Source organism: Anoplolepis gracilipes, chromosome 14, assembly GCF_047496725.1.
Source record: "Anoplolepis gracilipes chromosome 14, ASM4749672v1, whole genome shotgun sequence".
In the NCBI taxonomy this organism is placed as follows: Eukaryota; Metazoa; Arthropoda; class Insecta; order Hymenoptera; family Formicidae; genus Anoplolepis; species Anoplolepis gracilipes.
In genome coordinates, this window is record NC_132983.1 from 6,900,847 (window position 1) to 6,915,000 (window position 14,154).

Consider the following 14,154-nt stretch of genomic DNA (forward strand, 5'->3'; position numbering starts at 1 on the left):
ACCCATTCGTTCGTTGCGTATTGATCCGCTCTCGTCACTCCATTTTATACGTGATGAGCGATCTTTCCCGCAATAGCATCAATATAGGTTTTTTTTTTTTTTTTTTTTTTTTTTTTTTTTTTTTTTTTTTTTTAAGAAGATGGAAAGAAGGATTTTGTTTGAAGGAAAGGAATTTTTGTTCGTAAGTGTGAATTGAAAAATAGTGTATCCTTTTTTATAAATTTCAAAGATTAAAGGGATGCCACTTTATAATATCGATTACTTTAAATTTTAATATGAGAATTAATATTCTCAACAATACATAATACTATATAATTGTCACAAATTTTGTAAAATTTATTTATATAGTTTTACAATTTTATTTAAAAAATATATTAAAAGATTAATTTAAATAAAAGTATATAAAATAATAAAAGATTACAGATTAATTAGATATTATTAAAAAGAATTTTATGAGAGCATTACATTTATACTTTATGCTTAAGATATATATATTTTAAATTTTGCTATTATAACTACAGTAACGTTTTTTTATTAAATCTAAAAAATTATGACTTAACTAATTAAAATTTTATAATAAATTATATAATATACTTAGAATTAATTTAATTAGAAACAAAAAATAGTTTATTTTATAACAATATTTTCTTATTTATTTACTGTATTTGACTTTATTTTTTTACTCTACTCGTATTTGTTCGCGGAACAATGAGCAATTTTATTGGAAATTTAATTACTATTAAAGACCTTTTTAATTCTATACATGTTCTTGACATATTGTTGAAAAATACGTAATATTATTGAAAAATATTTCTCGTTTATTTTCTCTAGCGCTGTACAATAATAAAAATTTAATAACAAACTATTAAGGATACAGAAGCTTTTAATAGATGATTATAATTACCTACACACACGACCATATTTTCTATCTCAATTAACAGTGTGATTACATACAAGTTTAATAACTAATCTTGCTATTGTCGACGCATGAATCTCTCGTCGTATATACATAACTTATAAACTAATTTCATTCCACAGCGGATCCGCTCCAATGAAGCTGCTGGCGGAACTGGCCTGTGCACGAGCTCCTACTTCCACATCACCGGAAGATACCACGAACAGCGGCAAGAATCATCAATCGGTGAAGATGGTCGCTGTGGCGGTAGCGGCGGCAGCTGCAGCCGCAGCGACAGCGAGCAAGGATACCTCGGATTTGTCGAAGAAATCGATGAAGGGATCGGCGGTAGCATCGAAAACATCTTTAACAAAGAAAACAAGAAACCCTATCAAAGAGTTATTTGAACGCAAAAAGGAGATAAACGACAGAAAGGAACAGGAACGTTCAAAGGTTACACTGATGGAGTTAAACGTGCAGAAACCACGCAAATCGAAGAAGGGTAAAAAGCAACAGCAGCAAGAGTTTCCACTGATTCGTAGAAACCAACTACATGGTGGTCTGATGGAGAAGAAGAAGCGTCGCGATTCCTTTGACCGAAAAAGGGAATCGGAAAGGATAAAAGACGTGTATGAATTTGACGAGGAGGAGAGCCAAACAGCGCCTACTTTGGGTAGCGTGATGTCCTACAGGAATCAAGCCGATAAGAATTATGAGACCAACTGGATGAAGAAGGATATTGACGAGGACCTTGGTACCGCTTTGGAGAACGACAAGGCTATCACGGACACAAAGTTAGGCGTTATAGTCGACCGTAAGTTTCAAGAGCTGGAGAAGTTTGCGCCCAAGACGAAAGGCGCTTTGAAGTCGTTCCAGAGTGAAGAACAACAGCAGCAGCAGCAGCAGCAGCGAGTTGTCGATTCAATTACCGGACCGATGGACGACTTTGTAGAAAGAAAACAGCAGCAACGCGTGAAACGACTTGAGCAGAACGTCAAGCAGCCCAGCAAACTCAAGAAACGAGGTAAAAGTTCGAAAAAACGGGCGAGAAACGCGTGGTATGAGAATGATAGCTCGGACGAGTTTAGAACGGCTGCGAAAGCAGAAGACGTTGGCGTCGGCATTTCGAAGAGTCAACGTGCATGCTCGAAGGGTAAGCAGAATCTCTTTGCGGAGTTGTCGACGTCATCCGAAAGTGAATACGAACGGGAAGATGACGTTGATTACGTAATTACGAACGAGCAACAATCTCTGTCGAGATCGAAAAAGGGCCTAAAGAAACAGTTCGACGTCGACGTCGACGTCGACGTCGATGTCGATGTCGGCGGGATGAATTGTGATCAACATATAATCAACGAATCTAAATTCGATAACGAGAATCAAATTGTAAATTGCAATTGGCAGAATCAAGTGACGCAGAAAAGTACTTTAAAAAAGGATTACGATACCGCAAAATCAGAATCGGAAATGTCGGATCGTTCGTTGGTGATAGATGAAAGAAAAGCGACTGATGAAGCGAGGAACAGTGATGACGACGTGGACAATCAATACGAGGGAACGTTTGAACTAGACGATCTATACAGAGAGGATAGTTCGGAAACGGAAACAGAGATCGAAGGAAATGAAGAACCGGCTGAGAAAACAAAGGACAGAGCACAACCGTTGGACGATGAGAACGCAACTTTGCAAACGAAAGGTACTACGAATGAGAAAGATGACTATGCAGCGGAGAACGAATTAATTCCCTTGGAAGAAGCTTTAGATTTCTTGGATCGGAACGAGGATCTTGAGTTGAAATCTGAGAATATATGTTCGAAAGCCCAAACCGAGAATGATAGTGTCAATGGCACTCTGGATACAGTGAACGAAGTTTCTAATGATGAAATTATTAACATGGAGAAGGAAAATAAACATGTGGATAATACGGAGACACAAGATGAGAAGGAAGAACCAGATGACGAACCAGATGTTCCAGCTTTGCCCGAGAAACTGTCCAGCAACGAGAAACCGCAAAAAGAATCCGATAACAATCTTCCTCTTCACGTGTTCCTCAGTAGAAAGGTGCAAGAATCGAAGAAGAGAAAGCAACAACAATTAGACAAATTACGAGAGGAACAGGAGAGGATACTCATGGACTTCCAGCCGACTAGAAGACAAAGAAAGTGCGCGATAGGCAAGCAAGGATTGCTAGCGGAAATAAGTAGTTCAGACGATGAATCGTATGCTAGAGATAACAGCAAGAAAGGAAACGATCATGAAAAATCGCGTAAGAAGCGAGAATCGAAAGAAAAAAAGAAGGAGAGATATCTCGAGAAAAAGCACGAACAAATGATCGCCAAAGAACAGAAAGCGATCGAGGAAGAGATTTTGCGGGAGGTCGGCAAGAGAAAAGAGATTCTCGCACAAAGCATAGACGTAGATAACGCGTTGGATGACGACATGGTAGAAACAAAAGTTGTTTCCGGACAGGCTCATAAAAAGAAATCGAAAGAGAAGCAAAAGAAAAACGACGACGAGAATATCGAGAAGAATACGCAACGTAATACTGATAATCAGTCTCTTAATAGCTCAGAGGACATTCATAACAATTTAGAACATGCTTTTTCCTCTGCAGAGAGTATCATAGAGAACAACGGCCACTTATCGACTCCATCTAAGCGAAAGAAACCCTCGAAATCACCGGCGAAAAAAAGTCCCAGATCCGGCGAGAACGGAAAGATCTCACCGAGCAAAAAGAATAAAGAGTCACCCGTGGAGAAATCCAAGAAAACATCTGCGAGCAATAACAAGGATTCGAAAGAGCGAAAATCGTCTAATGCCGGAAAACACGACTCTGACGACGAAGAGCTAAAGACCACCAAGTCATGGAACAAGGTCGAGGAGGGCGTCGGAGTGGCGATCGGCAGGCGAAAACGCACTGCCGCTCTTCAACTGTACTATTGGTCCAGCTCGAGTGACGAAGAAGAGGCACCGGAGCCGGTCCTGGTACCTGAGGAGGAAGAAGACGATCGACAGGAACAGCATGGATGGATAGTGGGTGACTCCCACAAGCGAATGATAACGATGTTGGCGATGGAGAAACAGCAGAAAGAAAAGCGACGCAGGAGCGAGGACGAATTTGATTCCGGCAAATCGAAGAATAAGAAACATCGGAACAGTACCTCTTGATACGTGTTTCACGATTAAATCTGCACCGCGTGACGGACGCAATGTTGACGATTGCGTCATCTCGATTTTTTTTTCTAACAATAAGAAACGTGAACTATGGAGACAAAAGAGTGCAACTAGAAGAATTTGTAATTTTAATTAAAATTATATTTTATTTCGTGGCGGGTATCCGCAGGCAATTCTATTTAGATAATTGTGTATAAGAATGATGCGAAGTTGTTTGTTGTGTTCGATCTTTTCCTCCTTTTTTTTTTTTCTTTTTTTTCTTTTTTTCTTTTTTTCTTCATATTAGATGATTAATATCGAACGAATGAAAGTGATTCGACGAATGAAAAGCGACGTATAAAAAAGCGAAAAAAGAGATATAAAATGTATATAACTGCTTGACATTAGAGTAAAAGAGAATAGAAATTAGAAAAGTATCCTCCCGTTGCACTAAAAGTGTGTTATGTGTGTGTGTAAACATATACACATAACTTGAGATCTTATATAAATAATGCAAGTACGCGATATATAGACTGAACGTGAGAAGTAGAGAATTAAGAGGGCACCCTTAGACAATACTAGGACATTTGTAACATTTAGTTACGTAGGGGAGTTTCCCATACTCGATGCGAGAAAAAGAAAAGAAAGGGAAAAGAAGAGAGAAATCAGTCACAGCCGCTTATTTAGAAAAGGACGACGTATAAAACCGGGTCCAATCAAGTTTTAGCGCTTCTATGCAGCTTTTCGTGATTCGTAAAATGTATTTCTCCGTGTATTCTTGCATATTCTTATATATTCGTACGTATTCTTACATATCGCAGAATGAAATTTAAAAAAAATATATATATATATATAAAATTTGAAGACAATTCTTGAAAAGACCACGTCTTGAAGAGCTTAAATGCTTTTAAGTGTGAATGCAAGAAGCGAATTTGTTTTGATTTTTATTTTTTATGAATTTTTGTCGATCTCAATCTTGCACGACACGAAATAAGGCCACGCGTATGTTCGAAGAAAGACAAATGCTTGTTTATACATGAAACGCGGACATAATTTTTTTTTCGTACTCACATCGTGCACATAAGACATAAGATATATAGATTTTCATATATTACGAAAAAATGTTATATATGTTACACAAATGACAGAAAAAAAAGCAAAAAACGATTATAGACTTTAATGTAAATGTACTGCCATAATCATATATATTATATTATATGACAAAAAGCCTATGCGAGAGAAAAAAATATAGTAATTAATATTATTCCTCTGTAAAGATTTAAAAAAATCTCTAGCACAAAACTATAGGCGACGATCCAATGTAAATAGAGCATATTTTCAATGTGTCTGGAAAAAGTATGTTTTGTAATATAAGGATTACAAAGAAAAATAAAATTATTCAACAATATATTTCTTTTTCGGTTTATAATATAATTTATAACATATTAAATAAACTGCTTATAAAATTAAAAAAAAAATAAAAATATATTTTTGTCCACGTAATTTGCATTGCATCTAAAAATATAATACAATTTTTTGAAAAAAAGATTTTCTTTTTTCTAAATACGAATCAAATTTGGCGCGTAAACTTTTATATTACACGCAATGCTGTCGTATGTAAAAATGTCCCTTTAGTTTCAAAACAACACATTTAGGGAAATAATAAAATAATCGGTTGGTATGATTGGAATATGGAAAGTGCAGAGTGCAAACCATAGACATAGTAAGAATAGACTGGCCTTTTTTACCCGAACTTACCTCCGAACAATACTCCGACTATGGCCAGTCTATTCTTACTATGTCTATGGTGCAAACAAAATGAACACATCTACATTTTTAACGGTGGTGTCTATAGTTATTTATCGACGACGGGTAACGATCTCCCCAAAAAAATGCTTCAAATTATATACGGCAAATTTGGGTAAGATTAATATAATTATCAGTAAAATGTGAAGCAAGATGATAAATCTGTTTACTCTACATTCTTTTGGACATTATGTCATAATTTATTAGAATAAATACAATTCATACTTTACGTATGCATGTGCGGTATAAGAGTTTGAGGTTACAATACATATTTCTTGACCAAAAATTGACTAAAAATTAATACTTTACTCGCGTTAAAAGTGCTCTTTTTTATTTGTGACTTGTTTAATAAATATACTTTAACTTTATTGTCTTTCCTCTTTTCTATCTGAAATATTCTCCATTATTTAAATCTTGATAAATTATACAATTTGTATTAGTTGTAATAATTTATGATTTTTTTCTAAGTGAATGAATATATATATTTAATATATATTTTTTCTTTTCCAGTCATGGCATTTTACTAGTCAACAAAACCTCTAGATATCCAGTAACAGTTATTAATACTCGGAAACTAATATCTGGAAAATTTAATAGGCACTGTAAACCATTACTAGCATCACCACAATTAAGATGCTTTGCAAATCCGTATCGTGGATATGCTATGGTGGTAGCGAAAATCTTAAGGGGAGCATTAAAAATTCGATATCTTCTTTTGGGAGGTGCAATCGGTGGTGGTGTTACTTTACAGAAGGTAAGCAGACTTTGTGTTTACTTTTTTATATTATATGTATTTTTTAATTGTATATATTATATTTTATTAATTACTAAATATTAATATCAAATATGTAACGTCAGTTATATAATGTAATAACAATCATTAATAATTATATGAAATTATATAACACATATAATACAATTATATTTTTATATAAATAGAAATATGAACAGTGGAAAGATGGATTACCAGATTTGGAATGGATACAAAATTTGATGCCTAATAACAAGCAATGGCAAGATTTTCGAGAATCACTTATAACAATTAAGAATAATGTAGGCGATAAGATTGAGATTGGTAAGTATGACAAATGTATAATCATTTATGTTTAAAAACATGAGGCAAAACAAAACGCGAACTGCAGCACACGATAAAACATTGTCAAACACAAACAGATCCACGTATAAAGGAGTTTGGACTAACTAAATATCGAGAATACAGGGTATGGTTTGATAAAAGACTGGATGACGCTATTAAAGCAGCAGAAAGTCGACAAAAAGACTATCAAGAAAATAATTCGATACAGAGTGAGTGATTAGTGCATGAAGTTTTTTTTTCTATTTGTATGTCATGTATGTTATAATTTTGTCTAATAATTTTATTTATCATATGTCCCATACTGTGATCCATTCCTCAATTATCACAAACTCCTTTATTTGCCTGATGTTTTCCTATATGAATAACAATCATTACAAAATATGGATTAATAATTGAATGATTGTTATTATAATTCGTTTAATTGCTCCAATTTCTTTATATGTAATTTCTATTTAAATTTATCATCTGCATACCAAAATTTACATGACAATGCATTTATGTATATTTGCTATTATTTTTGAATATTGATTAAAAATAATTAAAATTTTTTTGAACACATGTGTGCATATTATATAAATTTAATAATATAATTTATTATACTGCAAGGCACTGTTCCACATGCATTTGTATTATAGATTTATTGTGGTCTGTTCTGTTCAGGTGCATTTGATACCATCTCATTGGTAGCTAAACAAGCTTATTCAGGTGTGTAAAGAAAATTTGAATTCATAATTTCATACATATTCTGTCCATTCAGCATTTTTGTGTCAAATGACTCGCAAAGGAAGATTCAAATGTATATTTTTTAATAATATAGAAGCCATAAATAAGCTCTTTGTTTGTATAAATATAATTCCAACATATATATAATACCAATGAATTCCTATTTTAATTTTTAAATACTGAATGGGACAGCCATCATTTATCGCTTTTGTTATTTTATATTTGCACACTTATGTGTAATTTTATATACATGTATAATTTTTATATATATGTATATATATGTACTTATGTTGTACATTTGTTTTTATTATTATTTTTTAAATTTAATTTTATCATATATATAAAATTGCTTATGCATAAAATAGCTTCATTAATTTTTTACATTAATCGATACTAGCTTTCTTGCACATTTAAGCACGCGGAATAAATTAGAAATTGTCATATAATTTAGATAAATATATGACATAATTTATAAATATGATATCTTTATTTTTAAGCAGAAACAAAAGATCAATTGTCCAAAAATGTGATTGCTTTTGCACGACCATTGGCTTATGATAGTACCGAAGAGGAACGTAAGAAAGCTCGTATGTACTCATTATAGATTAGACATTTTTTTATTTTTGAAAACTGGTTTAACATTCTTGTTTTTTTTTTTTCTATTGAAGAATCATCGCAACAGAGAATGAATGCTATGCAAGACGAGTTGATGCAGATGCAATTAAAATATCAACGGGAAATAGAAAGATTAGAAAGGGAGAACAAAGAATTACGCAAACAGATACTTTTACGAGGGAATCAGAAATTTAACAATAAAAAGATAAAAGTAAGTAAATTACATATACATATACATGCTTGACATGTACAGTATTAATCTTATTTTGATTGCATTTTTTAAATAATTCTTTATAGAAATCATTAATCGACATGTATAGCGATGTCTTGGATGAACTTAATGACTATGATAGTGCTTATTCCACTGCTGATCATTTACCTAGAGTAATAGTCGTTGGTGACCAAAGCTCTGGCAAAACATCCGTTCTTGAAATGATAGCTCAAGCAAGGATTTTCCCGAGGTATGCTTTTCTGTGTGATTTTGTATATCGCACAATCGCGAACAGTATTGATATACAACAAAAATAGTATTCATTGCTGTTTTTGCTATAATATAGAGGTGGAGGTGAAATGATGACAAGAGCACCAGTCAAAGTCACATTGAGTGAAGGCCCCTATCATATAGCACAATTCAAGGACAGTTCTAGAGAATTTGATCTTACGAAAGAATCGGAATTAGCCGAGCTTAGACGAGAAGTGGAACTGCGAATGAAAAATAGTGTTAAAAATGGAAAGACAGTCAGTCCGGATGTTATATCTATGACTGTTAAAGGCCCAGGCCTTCAACGTATGGTTTTAGTCGATTTACCTGGTATTATCAGCGTATGTAATAATAATAATAATATATAAATTTAATAAGGTTTTAAGAAAAAATTCCTGTAATATTGTTTATGAAATTTCGGATTTTGCTTTGAGACAGACGGTAACCGTCGATATGGCGGAAGACACTCGCGAGGCTATTAGACAGATGAGCCAACAGTATATGAGTAATCCTAACGCGATTATTCTCTGCATACAAGATGGATCTGTCGATGCGGAAAGAAGTAACGTAACCGATCTTGTTGCCCAAATGGATCCATCGGGTAAAAGAACAATTTTCGTCTTGACAAAAGTATGGGGAATATTTGTCTTCTTACATTAATTAAATTTAACGAATAGAGACAGACATGTGTAAGTGCTGTTATCTTGCTACAGGTTGACATGGCGGAAGAGAATTTGGCTAATCCTGATAGATTGCGGAAAATATTATCCGGCAAATTGTTTCCCATGAAAGCATTAGGCTATTTTGCTGTAGTTACTGGTCGAGGCAAACAAGAGGATAGTATACAAACTATCAAAGATTATGAAGAACAGTTTTTTAGAAACTCTAAGCTCTTCAAGTAAGTATAAAAGCGTAAAAATAGTCTTAAAACATTTACAAGAATTAATATTACATTAAATGCAGTTCTTAACGAGTTTTAAATTTTCAGAGATGGTTTAGTAATGTCAGGTCAAGTAACTACGAAAAATTTAAGCTTGGCGGTAGCCGAATGTTTCTGGAAGATGGTTCGTGAGACAGTGGAACAACAAGCAGATGCGTTTAAAGCTACGAGATTTAATCTAGAAACAGAATGGAAAAATAATTTTCCGAGGTAAATATATAGTCTTACATATTAGAGAAAGTTTTATATTCAATTATAGTTTTATCAACTGATTCCACGCTATATTATCTGTTTAGGTTAAGGGAATTAGATAGAGACGAGCTTTTCGAAAAAGCACGAGGTGAAATCTTAGACGAAATTGTCAATTTGTCGCAAGTATCGCCGAGACATTGGGAGGAAGTGCTAATGGCTCGAAGTTGGGATAAAGTCAGCATGCACGTTTTTGAAAATATCTACTTGCCTGCTGCTCAAAGTGGAAATCCAAGTTGGTATATTGATGCACTGTTCTTTCTCTCGAATAAGCAGAAAATTTCATAAAGATAACATTTTCATGTCACAGATACATTTAATACAACTGTTGATATCAAATTGAGACAATGGACTGAACAACAATTACCTGCGCGTAGTGTTGAAAGTGGTTGGGAATGTTTACAGCAAGAATTCCAGAACTTCATGATGCAAGCGCGACTTAGTCAGGATCATGATGATATCTTTGATAATCTCAAGAATGCCGTCGTGAATGAGGCAATGCGACGTCATTCGTGGGAAGAGAAGGTAATATCAATAATAAAAGATAAATACTATTTTTTTTATTCTTTATTTCTTCTTATTTAACAAAAACATGATACATAATGTGACACATAAATTAGTAAATTAGATATTAAGAAAGCATATTTTAGGCATCAGAAATGTTACGCGTTATTCAACTTAACATCTTGGAAGACAGAAGCGTGAATGACAAACGTGAATGGGATCAAGCAGTAAGATTCTTAGAAACTTCAGTTAAGGACAAGCTGCAAAGTACAGAACAGATCCTGCGCGATATGCTGGGTCCTAATCGCAAAGAACGATGGCTCTACTGGCAAAGTCAGACAGAAGATCAACAGAAACGTATGGCGGTTAAAAATGAATTAGACAAAATTCTTTATGTCGACAAGGTACTTATACATCAATAAATTACAACTAAATAATATTTTTTTGCATAACTTCTTTTTACAATATCTAAGTCATATATTTTTAAATGTGCAGAAACACGCTCCTACACTGACACATGACGAGCTTACAGCTATTAGAAAGAATTTACAACGAAATGGATTGGAGGTCGATAACGAATTCATTCGAGAAACGTGGCATCCTGTATATAGAAGATTTTTCTTACAACAGAGTTTAGCAAGAGCATACGATTGCAGGAAAGGCTACTATCTATATCATACTGGACATGAAAATGAAGTACGTTAAAATATTTTTAAAAATAAAATGCGATGACAATAAAAAAAAAAGCTATTGCACGCTTTACATAGCCGCTGGTCGGCCTAACTCGGACATTTTGCAAATAGAATGTTTTCAGATGGAATGCAATGACGTAGTGCTTTTCTGGCGAATTCAGCAAATGCTGAAAGTTACTTCAAATGCTCTTCGACAACAAATCATGAACAGAGAAGCTAGAAGATTGGATAAAGAGATTAAAGAAGTACTGGAGGATTATAGTCAAGACAATGAAGTCAAAGAGAAACTGCTCACAGGCAGACGAGTCACATTAGCAGAGGAACTCAGTATGTATTGCAATATTTTTTAATCACTATTCATTATTCATTATACATTATACACTATTCTTTTAATTTATAAAAGTAAATAATAAATCAATATTAAATAAATATGTAAATATCTTATTATTGCTAAATTATTGTCTGATTTTTATTTTCAGAACGAGTTAGGCAGATTCAAGAGAAATTAGAAGAATTTATTCAAGCACTAAATAAAGAGAAATGATCATATTAAATCCATTATCATTGAAATTGGGCACTTAACGAATCTCTGACATCACTTGCGATTGAATAGATGAAAAACGAGTCTTCAGAGATTAATATTTTGTGAAACGTCAGAACATGTTCTTGCAGATTTTTTTTCTACAATTTGATCGGGAAAATAATTCGTCCCCTGGCAGAATCCACCAAGAGCAAATATTGATGTAGACATATAACAAGCCCACACTTGGCTTACTCAAGTTTGTGTGATATAAATAATAAACCAAAATCTCTATGCACTTTGATACGATTCAGATTTGTAAATATGAGACTGATGTATGGCTAAAACATTGTTATGTGAAATTATTCTCATTGTATGAGGATTACTTCATGTAAGAATATTACAATCGATATAATATGATGAAATAAATTACAATATCACATTTATTTCACAAATGAACATATTAATATAAAAATGCAATGGTATAATACAATCTTTTATTATAAATTCATTATTATGAGTGATAAACGTAGCAAATAATGATTGAAATTGTTATCGTAATATGCTGCAGAACATATGTAGAAATTAAAGAAAATATAGACTGTTCCTCGACAATAAACTAGTAATTATTTTATGTATTTTGTCAATTTAATGAATCAAATTTTTTTTAAACGCAAAAATAATTCTATATAATACATAATAATCTATTTAAGCTTTTGCTATTATATATTTTTTCAGCTAATTAATACACTTCTAGTAAAAGAACAAAGCAAAAGTTTCTTTAATTTTTTGCCATTTTCATAAAGAAACAAATATCAATTATAAATGAAACAAAATTAAATTATCAATGAATTGCTAAAAAGAGATATTAAAAATAGATAAAAAGGTAATAAAAACGTATAATAGGAGTATTTTTTATTTCTCTATTTTTTAATTCGTTTTCTTTATCTAATTAATATTTAAAAAAACAAACAATTTTTGTACACAGTTCTTCAGCAAGTTATAAGATTGTTTCGATTAAAGTACTTTATGCATTATATTTCGTAATCGCGTTTCACATACACGCTTTAAAACCCGTAGAATGTATCGAATTTTACATGTATTTTAGAATCGCTTGATGTAATATTTTAACGCGTTGCTCTAAACATGTTCAGGAATACTAGATATATATTCTACATCTTCGTTGGTTATCGTAAATGGACTTTTCAAAACTTGTAGGCATTTTGTTCTCTTCTGACAACACAGTATCCCTTGAAGATTCTTGCGTTGTCGTACAAGGTCTGGTTTCTTTTCTACATATCTCTGCGCTTTTATTCACAAATAATCTGCTCCATCTGCATACAAAGAAGACCTTTAGAATTTTATAAATTTAAATCTTTTAGACAAAACTTTATATTAAAGTTTAATTAATCTTAGTATTACATGTTTTAAATATTTATTATACTTTAATTTGTAATTAAAATTTACACATACATTTTTATCAATTTAGACAATAATAACTATTGATTTTCCTTTCTAATATTATAAAAATGTATAAAATTCTTGACTAGTATGCTTTGTTAGAGCTATGTCGTTTACGTAAATGTATACATTACACAGATATTATATCTGTGAAAATTAGAATTTCAATACGTTCAAACAAGTAGCCTTGCAATCGATAATTGATGTACGATAATATTGTAAGATAAATTTTTTTCTTTTGACAAAAACTGTTTCTTCTGCATGAAAGTTTACTTCTTTTGTTGACCACTCCGCACGCACGAGGTAAGTATTAAAGGTAAACTCTCGAGGAACAGTCAAGGTGCTTGGAATCAGGACTCTTCGCGACGGAGCGAGGAGAACGGAAAAGGAGAACCGGAGAAGCGCAGCCGTGAAGATAAGTAATTTGTCCAGTAGATTATTTTATCACAAACAGTTTAATCAGGATCGTTACTACGACCGGAGCTGAGGATCACGCTCGCTTAAAGTACGCTCGTACACGCAAATCGCACGTCTCGTCTCAATCGTGTCTCGAGCTCAACTCAACGCTCTTCTTCGCTGCGCTCTTTGAGCTCCTTGCTGGGTACTGAAGTGGCAACCGCGCTCGTTTTTTGCTTGTTTTGCTTCGATAAGCTGTTGGAGCTCGGACGATATTTTGAAATAATTCGATATCTCGCAGCGCTTTCGCCTCGCATCTTACAGTCGGCCAGCCTGACGGTTATTCGTCTTCGAATGTACCTCTGCTGCTTGTTATGTTAAAGCGCTTTTCAATTACCTGTACAGAGACAATACTAACTTGGAGTGTGCGTACATTGATGCTTTGGGATTACATTCATTTAGCCACTTATTAGAATACTTTCACATTTTTTTTTTTCTTACACCTAAATTTCTTAATTCTAACGACATATTATTTACATATTTGTAATAGGCTTAATCCAAGGCTTAAGTTTATCCGACGAGGCAATAGTATTCGTGGTCTCGCGGTGACATTGAACCCTGGA

The 14,154-nt window shown here is 33.2% G+C and overlaps 2 protein-coding genes across 10 annotated transcripts in view; both read left to right on the forward strand.

Moving 5' to 3' along the window:
- Positions 1 to 5,456, forward strand: part of LOC140672872 (uncharacterized) — a 43,631-nt gene extending 38,175 nt beyond the window's left edge. For all 4 annotated transcript variants that reach the window (XM_072905321.1, XM_072905318.1, XM_072905319.1 and 1 more), the window contains exon 10: positions 1,039 to 5,456. In XM_072905321.1, the coding sequence (XP_072761422.1) occupies positions 1,039 to 4,063 (3,025 nt within the window). In that variant the 3' untranslated portion in view covers positions 4,064 to 5,456. The remainder of the gene's footprint in view (positions 1 to 1,038) is intronic.
- Positions 5,457 to 5,815: 359 nt separating this feature from the next.
- On the forward strand, positions 5,816 to 12,292 carry Opa1 (Opa1 mitochondrial dynamin like GTPase). 6 transcript variants are annotated; one of them, XM_072905326.1, is made up of 18 exons: positions 5,816 to 5,969; positions 6,365 to 6,608; positions 6,794 to 6,929; positions 7,028 to 7,159; positions 7,611 to 7,655; positions 8,171 to 8,260; positions 8,342 to 8,499; positions 8,586 to 8,749; positions 8,846 to 9,110; positions 9,208 to 9,399; positions 9,483 to 9,667; positions 9,758 to 9,919; positions 10,006 to 10,193; positions 10,269 to 10,483; positions 10,609 to 10,866; positions 10,958 to 11,158; positions 11,277 to 11,481; positions 11,634 to 12,292. In XM_072905326.1, the coding sequence occupies exons 1-18, from the start codon at positions 5,827 to 5,829 to the stop codon at positions 11,696 to 11,698; spliced, it is 3,048 nt and encodes a 1,015-aa protein (XP_072761427.1). In that variant the 5' UTR covers positions 5,816 to 5,826; the 3' UTR covers positions 11,699 to 12,292. The 6 variants fall into 6 exon arrangements, with proteins under 6 accessions (XP_072761427.1, XP_072761428.1, XP_072761431.1 ...); XM_072905327.1 differs by having other exon boundaries at positions 8,174 to 8,260; XM_072905330.1 differs by lacking the exon at positions 8,171 to 8,260.
- Positions 12,293 to 14,154: the final 1,862 nt, after the last annotated feature.